At 42.2% G+C, this 10,163-nt stretch overlaps 1 protein-coding gene across 3 annotated transcripts in view; it reads right to left on the bottom strand.

The window, feature by feature from the left end:
* The window catches only part of unc5b (unc-5 netrin receptor B), a 116,414-nt gene extending 106,877 nt beyond the window's left edge, over positions 1-9,537 (bottom strand). For all 3 annotated transcript variants that reach the window (XM_061959787.1, XM_061959796.1, XM_061959778.1), the window contains exon 1: positions 8,955-9,537. In XM_061959787.1, the coding sequence (XP_061815771.1) occupies positions 8,955-9,042 (88 nt within the window). In that variant the 5' untranslated portion in view covers positions 9,043-9,537. The remainder of the gene's footprint in view (positions 1-8,954) is intronic.
* Between the last annotated feature and the right edge of the window lie 626 nt (positions 9,538-10,163).

A 10,163-nucleotide genomic window follows, 5' to 3' on the forward strand; every position in this document is an offset into this window, starting at 1 on the left:
AGATGTCGTTGTGGCTTGTGCAGCCCTTTGAGACACTTGTGATTTAGGGCTATAATATTATGGCGTCACATTAGTGCCAAAAATCCAAGCGCATAAAAACTGTTATCGCGCGCTGATTCTCCACTTCGTGCGCGCGCGACACCCTTTTGCGCGCGCGTGGTGCCTTTTTGCGCGCGCGCCGTCTCGGTCTGTGCGCTGTCATGTTTCGTTTTGGCACTTTGGGGGCGTGTATGCTTGGACGGCCTCTTCTTTCTGATTGGTCAGGCGAAAAATGCTCAGAGCCAATCAGAAGTATAGCAGGGCGGGTCATCGTCAATTTGTATCAAGATTTACGGAGGAAGAAGTGGATAAAAACATGTCGTGCGCTGATGAAGGCTATTTCATACCACATAAACACAATACAGGGTAATACAAAATGTGACCCAAATAAATAATAAGACAACAAACACCATAATCACATCTTTCAGCCAGAACTGGTCCACCAGCAATAACATCCAACCATAACATTATTTTATATTTTCACTTCTTCTTGAACATTTGTTTTCTAATTTATGGAATTTCTTTTGATTCAGCCATAAAATTAATGAAATAATCTTTGAATTTTGTTTTTAAAATGTTAAAAATAGCCTTTTAATAATGTATTCTGAAACAGTTTAAAATAGTCAGAGAACTGACTAACACTGACCCTACACAACTATGTTGCACAATTAAGTCATTTTTTTTTAAAGCGAAAGAGGTAATTTCAACAGGTACAGCATCCTATGTCATATCTACATGTAATAAGATTTGTAACAAGGCAAACCGTTTGTAAATTGGTCGAAAATCGAGCAAGTTATGGTAATTTAATTAGTACATGTACCATTGACATCAATGTAATGATTGAGGCTAGCTGTCTGAGGTAAGATGGCTACAACGTTGCTACGCTGGAGAATCATTGGTCATATGAAAAATGCTCAGAGCCAATCAGAAAGGAGGGGCCGTCTCAGCATACCCGCCCCCAAAGTGCCAAAAAGAAACATGACAGCGCGAGGAGAGATGCCAGGAGTACACAGACCGAGACGGCGCGCGCGCAGAAAGGCACCGCGCGCGCGCAAAAAGGCACAACGCGCGCGCAAAAGGGTGTCGCGCGCGCACAAAGTGGAGAATCAGCGCACGATAACAGTTTTTATGCGCTCGGATTTTTGGCACTAATGTGACGCCATACTATATAAATAAACATTGATTGATTGATTGAATGCGAACGTGTGTGTCACGGCGTGACCCCAAGGATGCAGAGAACGGCAGGCGGAATGCAAGTAAAACACAATTTATTCCTACACAGAGGCGGGGAACCCAAAACAGCACACAAAGCATTGGTCTCGAAAGGAAGAGCAAGAATGATCCAACACTGAAGGAGGGACCCAGGTGGAACTAAATAGAACTAATTAAATAAACAAGGACATGCTGACAGGACATGGAACAGAAAGTAAAGGTGCTGCAAAACACTGGGACCAAACAGGAAACACTGACAAAACAAGAGCACCAGGACAGGAAGTGATTCTAAACACAGGAAAACCCAAACATAACCAAACTGTCAGTAGCACTTCTGACAGTGTGAGCTTCGTTGCCTCACACAGCAGAGGGGGAACAAGGAGATGTGGCAGAAACATAGGCGAAGTTAGACAAAAACTGAAAAAGTTACTCCAGATAATAAGAATGTTAGATACCTGGAATCACTTCTTTCCCTTGCTTGTAATACAGAATCATGAGTGACTTTCACTGAAGAAAAGATTTAGGTGTTGGCTTTTGACTTCAGAATAAGTGGCCAATCAATGCTCCAATAGCGACAGGCACGTTGAACAATGAAGAACCTTGTAGCTTTAACTCTACCTCAGTCACCATACCAAATATTACTTCAGCACACTGTTCACATGGAGCCAATCAGGCACGCCCACTCACAGACGGTAAAGTATCATTTGCCTCGATGTAAAAAACACAAGGGAGTGTGTATGAGTGTGTGTGTGTGTGTGGGGGGGGATTGTAAGTTGTTTTGAAAGTCATGCTGTTGCCTAGCTGCCGAGCATGCATGCATGCGCACACATACACATGGAGGGATGCAGGATCATTTGTGTCCTCTCAGCTGAAGATATGCACTCATATGCTTGTCACTCCTGGGAGGTCTTCGTGTCATTCCCCTACTTTGGACACACCAGCTGCTCAGTGTGTGCTCTGCAACGTTAAGAGCTCCTTTTCCACCTCCACATCCACTTCCACTCATGACAAAGCTCTCCCCTAACACCCGTGTCTTACCGACACCCGGCATCTCAAACACCCTCCCACATTCGGCAGCACCCCGAGGGCAGCTGGGACCCTAATAAGCGTTACACTCAGAGAAATGGGATTCTTCACAGTGCCTTTTAAAGCCCAATACCCAAACTCTGACAGGGAGCTGACTGGGTAAAAAAAATGATGGTGTGAACGAGATATGACAGAGATTGGTATATGTGGGACTGTAAAGCTATAAATACTCTTGATGAGACCATCAAGGGATGGGAGGAAGAGGAAATGGGGGATGAGTGGAGGCAATTTATTAATGTTGAGGTGGTGAAAGGTAGCTTTGAGATTTAAAAGACTTTTGAAAAACTACATTAACATGTTTGTGTCAGTCTCATCTGCGTTCTGAATGCAGCACATTTGCTCTCCCGCTGCAGAGTATCCTATTAACATGCTTTAAACGGAGTTGCTCTGTGGTTAAGCCATGGCTCCAGACAGACTTGCATACAAACAGGCACAAACACGAGCATTAACAGATTGACTTGGGCCTAAGCTCAGCGTGAACTTGGCTCTGGCTGCTTCTTGAAGACAAAAACGCCTCTAATGCTAAGAAGATAAGAAGAAATCTGCATGGCCTGAAATAACTGTTTGGGGCGAGGACACACGCCGAGTCCTGGACCACAGGACCAGCCAATCAAGTGCTGACAGGGCCTCTGATCAATGGATCTCACCAAGGCTGTGTGTGTATGAGTCCATCTCTGGGAAGGCTCAGGATCATGGCCCCCTGTAGTGAGTCCTTATCCTATTGGTCACGATGCGCAGAGTGCTGCTGGGATCTTAAATGAAAATTCCTACACTTGCTCCAGAGTGCACCAGCAGGTCTCCCACATTAACGCACACAAATTCAACTTCTTTAAAAGAGTCAGCGCACTGTCCTTTTTAGGTCAGGTGTTAACGAGTCATATGTTTATATCTTAATAAACAAGATCATATTTTCACTTAAGCATGCAGGTGTGTTTGAGTGGTTGATGCAATACAGTAGAAACCATATCTCACACATTGGTCATGTGGAACTTGTGAATGAGTTCTGAGAGTGTGTGCGTGTGTGTGTGTGTGTGTGTGTGTGTGTGTGTGTGTGTTCTCCTGCCGTCCCCTTCACCCCACACAAAGGGGCAGAAAAAGCCCTACGGAGTCTCCTATTCATCTAAAGCACAATAGAACCCCACAGAGGTTTTCTTCCCATTTCCCTGTCTGCCCCACCCATCTCCCCCACAGGGCATGATAGAAGGGCAGTGGGGGACCCTGTCATGCCGGCATAGCAGGCACTCCGCTCCCATCTGCCACCGAAACTCCCCCAGCCCCACCTATCCAACTCTCCTCCACGCATTGGCATTCCCAAGAATTGTAACAAATACTTTTTGTAAGTCCCAAACATAACACATTAATTACAAATATTTGCCCAATCAAATCATCAAAGGACGTCAGTGTTTTGATTAAACTCAAACGTTCCAGCCCTGTAGCAATCCTTAAAACGGAGGCTCTCAGGCGCAAGAGACTATTCAAGTCTGTCCAGCTCCGTGAAACGCTCCTCTGCTGCTCACTCCTCTCTCAATTCTTCATTGTCAGCGTCCTCCTTCATTTACCTCGCTCTTTTGCTACTTCTACAGAGCCCTCGCTATTTGCGGCAGATTTATGGTCCTTTCTTACATGCACAATATTGGCAAAGCATTAAACATGTCTACTCTTATACTGTGAGCTCTCTCCATCGATAAGAGCCTTAATAAAAACATCACCCTGGGGGATTTGTGTATGTCTTTTTCACTTTCAGCTCTGGCCGTCCCGTTCTCCTGACAATATCCTTCTTCTGTCAAAACTTTCGGTTCGTCTGCTGCTTTCCAAGTTCTAGAGCTAGTCTTACTGCACATCACTTTCTTTCCCTTTTTCTCATTCTAATTCCCATTCTTCTCCTCTTCATAGCCTCATTCTTCAGTCTGTGCCAGAGGTTTAATGATGCTAGAATGGCATGGCTACGGAATTTTCTTCTCTTTTGAAGGATATTTAAAAGCCAAGCTCTGAGAATCATCTTATCTCACCATAGATACATCTCTTATCCATCTGCAATTTTAGCTGGAATCCCGCTCTACTTAAACAAAGTGGATCCTCCAAATTCGAATGCCCCTAAAGTAGAGCAATTTGGATCAGACCAAAATTTTCAGTGAGTCGTACAAAAACTTAAAGTGGATCTTTCATCATGTGTGACATCAGCATATCTAAATACTTTAGCATAGGCCACCAGCATCAAAGAGTTTACTCTTGGATGTTTTGCAGTACCAGTATCTATCATGGTAACGATTAGAATACACAGTGACACCTGGGTCTTCGTTTCGCCCGCCTTTCAAATGATTCGGATTTTGACAAAACATTTGCCCCCAGTTTTTGAATATCATCTCGACTATCGTATGGCCAAACATGTTGAAGAAACTAGTTCTGTCTGCCACTGTTTCACTCCGCGAAACTGAGTGACCAAATGTTGGTGACCAACACTTTGTGCTTTTTTTTTTATTGACCACACCAACAAAATAAGTCACCATGGGTCCAATACTAGGCCTGGGTTGATAATCAATAAGTTTATTAATTGAACGCTAAATGAAAATTAACTCGATAACTTGGCCAGCATCGATAAATTGCCATGTTTGCGTGTGTTTTCTTCTTTTCTCGCTTCCAAACAGGGTGCAAGAGGGTTCACTTTGTGCATCGCTCTCAGCTCATGAGCGCGTTCATTCAATAACAGAATAAAATGGAGGTAATTAATCCTCTTGTCAGTCATTCAAAATTTTTGTGAAGGTGGGACTACTAGCTTCCCACAGCGACAAAGCCTCGCTAGTCACTGGTGAGAAGCACTGCAAGGTAACAAAAATTAGGAGGAAAAAACTAGATTGCAAAGTCAAATTTTCCATTGTGGGAATATTTTGACTTCAAACCGAATGAGCAACATTAGCCTGTTAACACAGAAAAACAAGCCAGTTTGCCGAATTAATGGTGGTCGACAAGGAGAAGAAAAACCCTAAACACTCGACCAAGATTTTCCAAATGGGGAAACTTCAAGAAGTACAATATTTATTTCGGTGCAATTTTTGCTAACAGAGATTGAGAGTCCATTTTATTTTCATTTATTTAGGATAATACAGTTATTTGATCAATTTGTCATTTATGTGGATTGTGTGTTGTTTTCTGCATGTAAAACTATAATAATTTTCTATACCATGTGTTTTGTGTTAATATTTCTACGTGTCTGGAACAGATTAATCGGATTTGCATTATTTTTCAACAATACCGAGATTCCTATTCCAGGAGTTCAGACTTAAGTGAGTATTTCAGTGTCATTCTAACTGGTGATCATACCACATAAAACCAGGAGTCGCAGCAGTTACGGAAAAGAGCATATAAATGCTGTAAAAGATTAGTTAGTTTGATTAATCGGACAAAACACACTTTATAGCTTCGATATGTATTTTAGGGAAGATAATTTAATAAATAAACACATTACTACTTTATTCTTTTTTCTAATACATTCACATCATCAGCATTGAAATTACAATTTTAAAATGTATGCAGAAATAAAAATGTAAAAACTGCTCTGTTCGCTGTCACACAGATCATCATGTGCGCTCTATTACAGCGGTCGTGTGTAAACTATGTTCGCATATTTAAAGTTCCGGGCACTCCAAGCGGTTTGGATTTTTTCCATTTTTAATTAGTTACACTCATTAAAAGATTAATCGAAGCAAAAGAACGTATAAATCAAAGCTTTTGCCCGAATCAATTTTATAGTTTCATCCCTAATTAAGTGCAAGAGATAAAACATGACTAAATAATGACTTTTATTACGCACTGCTCATTAGTCATTGAATTTGAAAAATTAAAGTGTTTATAGTTCCATAATGTTACAATGACCATTAAGAATGTTAACATTTTACCTAAAAACATTCACGTAGGTTTTATCTAAATTGTTTCCAAATAGTAGATCTTTCACCCAGAACGGATCGTGTTCAGCCGTGGAGGTTCCACTGTAGTGTGGGTGCAATTGGCACACTTGTTAGAACAGCCACTCTTTCATCTTGTCTTTAAAAGCCAATTGGTACCCTAAAATCCTTCACAGCCCCCAGTAGCCCCCCTTGGAGGGTAAGTTACGCCAATGAGAGGCAAGCAGCTGTTACCCTCCCACTTCTTGCTCCTTTGCTGTCCACAATGTGAGCATCATAAGCACATTTTTAAATATTAACAAAGACCACTTTGCACATATGAATAATACAGCAGAGAGGCCAGTGGCTGGCCAGCGATCCCATCCCCTGCCGCCTGATGGCCATAAAACTAATGCATTGCCTCGGGACAGAACGTGCTTGTGTCTCGTCAACACTGACGGGACCAGCCTGACGAACCACTCTGGTTGAAGCTTAGCCCAAAGAGATTTCTTTTGTGGCTTTATTGCCCAATGTACTGAATTACCTGTTGACTGCAGTTTCAGTTGACACTTTAATCTAGTCGGACATCACAATTGTGTCCTTTAAGGCTACTTTATTCAAGTTTAAAGTTAAGAAGCTATTTAATTATTAAAGACACTACAGCTGTACACACTGTATTTATACAAATATATACAGTACTGTATATACAAAATGTTTCCTATTGAAGACATTAAGTGGCGTCCATAATGTTTTATTGTATCTCTCTCATGCAGATTAGTGGTAAAAGAAATCAATACAAACAAATAATCTGCTGCACTGTTGATCAAAATGAGATTACCACACTTAACAGCAACATTCACCCAGCCTTTCAAAGAAATGCCTGACATGCTACAGACTCCAACTTTGCACACTTAACTGCCACTTACAGTAGATAATTTGCTCTCCTCCTGTCTTGACCCTCTTAGTCCCCCAGGGTCATACCAACATTTAACCTGATGTGTTTGTTGCAAAAACAGCACAAACACACCTCCCACATGCCAGCTCAGTAAAAATAACACTAATAGCACACAAGTACTTAATGAGTATGTAAACACTGAAGAACAATTGCATAAATGTGAAACAAACACAATATATCTCCGTTTCTGTCTTTCCTATAGACACAAATTGAGGCACACTGAGCTTTTGTCCCCCTTTGTGTCCCCCCTCCTCCCAGCTCTGCTCCCCTAACAGGACCTCCCTGCAATACCCACGCTTAATATCAACAATTCTCATGCGAGGATTTCAGAGCGGTCTACAATTTTAATAAACGTAAGCTGCTTTTCTGCGCCGCCTGCTCAGGGAATAATACACGCACACACACACACACACACACACACACACACACACACACACACACACACTCACACACACACACACACACACACACACACACACACACACACTCACACGTGTATTGTTACTGACAGGGAGGGGTCAGGACTGACCACAGACCTGTAGAGACAATCGGTGTGTCATATTACTGCAGTCATTAATGCCATAAGTAAACTTTGCACACTGTGTTCATTTCAGCTGTCTTTTTGGTAAGTCTTCTGGATTGTTCTTTTTTTCCCCTCCTCACTGTAAAGCAATCTTAATCCACTAAACCCAGTCTGACAAAAGCAAGGGAGGGAACGTCCAGGCTCCAACACAGGAGATGACCGCTGCCACCTCAGTTGTCCAAGTCCCATTAGCTCATCCACAGTGACCTATGACCTTTGTGCCAAGTGAAGCATCTCCATTAGAGCTGGCTGCTGCCTCAACATAATCATGTGTGAGCGGCTCAGTGAATTAACTTGTGGTTAGAGTGTCCGCCCTGAGATCGGTAGGTCGTGAGATGAAACCCTGGTCGAGTCATACCAAAGACTATAAAAATGGGACCCATTACCTCCCTGCATGGCACTCAGCATCAAGGGTTGGAATTGAGGGTTGAATCACCAAAAATGATTACAGAGCGGGGCCACCGCTGCTGCTCACTGCTCCCCTCACCTCCCAGGGGGTGGAACAAGGGGATGGGTCAAATGCAGAGAGTAATTTCACCACACCTAGTGTGTGTATGACTGTCAGTGGTACTTTAACTTTAATTACAGTACTCATGTCTTTAAAAGAGCAACTAACCTAAGTTCAAAACACTTTCCATACTGTGTTTGTTTATTTTAGGGAGAACCTTAGTCACTTTGCGGTGAGTAAGTTGGATTTGTTAATTTTCCAAGTAGAAGAAACTATAAAAACGGGACCCATTACCTCCCTGCTTGGCACTCAGCATCAAGGGTTGGAATTGGGGGTTAAATCACCAAAAATGATTACAGAGCGGGGCCACCGCTGCTGCTCACTGCTCCCCTCACCTCCCAGGGGGTGGAACAAGGGGATGGGTCAAATGCAGAGAGTAATTTCACCACACCTAGTGTATGTGTGACTGTCAGTGGTACTTTAACTTTAATTACAGTACTCATGTCTTTAAAAGAGCAACTACCCTAAATCCAAAACACTTTATATACTGTTTTTGTTTATTTTAGGGAGAATCTTAGTCACTTTGCAGAGGGTAAGTTGGATTTGTTGATTGTCCAAAGAGGAAGAGTGTCTGAATTCCGTACTATTATCTCGTAAAAATGCTCATGTTAACTTTTTAAATTGTTGCCAATGCTTACCACTACTACTACTAATAATAATAAATAATACTTTGTATATATTTGCTGAACTTACCGGTATCACACACGACATATCCCCCGAGCAGGAGCAGAAGCACAACAGGACCGCCAGCTTGTCCACGCTGCATTCGAAAAGAGAGCATCTTTTCCGGCTACACTGCTGCAAAGCGTCCGGGGGGGTGTTCGCATACACAAATAAGTGTTTCTTCTCCGGAAATGCGATATATCTGTTCACAAAATAGCAAGAAGCAGAGTCCGATCCCACCATTAAGTGACAGTCTGGTGTAATTTCTCCTCCAAGGAACTTTACAACGAAAACATGTCGTTAGTTATCCAGGCTGCGTTTATAAGTTACGTCTTTAAAACAACAGCGGTAAAAAAAAAAAAAAAAGTCATCAAAAAAGTTTGAGCTAAGTTAACCGATAAAAGAGTAAAAAAAGCAAAGCAAAATAACATCAAAAAGATTAATTCGCGCTCGTCAAATAGCCCTGTTGGAAGCAGGCTGGACGCCCGAGTCTACCAGAGGCACTCTGGACTTGTTTCCAGTCCGCCAGGTGTAAACAAGGAGACACAAGGAGCAGGACTAGCAGCTCCCGCCTGGCCAATCACGTGGCATCCTCCTCCTCCTCTTCATCCCAATGAAGACTGAACAAGTGCATGCAAGTTCAGTGCACGCCGAGAGGAAGAAGATGGAGAGAGAGAGAAAGAGAGAGAGAGAGAGAGAGAGAGAGAGAGAGAGAGAGAGAGAGAGAGAGAGAGAGAGAGAGAGAGAGAGAGCGAGAGAGCGAAAGAGAGAGAGAGAGGATTATCTATCTATCTATCTATCTATCTATCTATCTATCTATCTATCTATCTATCTATCTATCTATCTATCTATCTATCCATCCAAATACCTATCACCACTAATGATGTTATTGTTTCCTGTCAATCGACTTTCACAATCATAATTGTACCTACGGTGGCCACAAGGGAGCGCCCTTTGATTAATGAGCCTGACTCCAAATGTGGATTCCATACAGCACTATCCAGTGTCCTTTCCAGTGGACACTACTGGATATTCAATTTGCTGTTTGAGGGCAAAACAAAACAGTGTAAGAATTACAATAGTAGGCTACAAATAAGATGTTTCCTCATTTAGGGTTTTATATAAAAAATAAAAAATAAAATATATATATATATATATGTACAGTATATATGTATATATCATACATCATGACAGTCCTCGTCGAATCCGACTGACTGTGGGAGGTATACATATATACAT

This window comes from Nerophis lumbriciformis, linkage group LG02 (genome assembly GCF_033978685.3).
Source record: "Nerophis lumbriciformis linkage group LG02, RoL_Nlum_v2.1, whole genome shotgun sequence".
Taxonomy (NCBI): Eukaryota; Metazoa; Chordata; class Actinopteri; order Syngnathiformes; family Syngnathidae; genus Nerophis; species Nerophis lumbriciformis.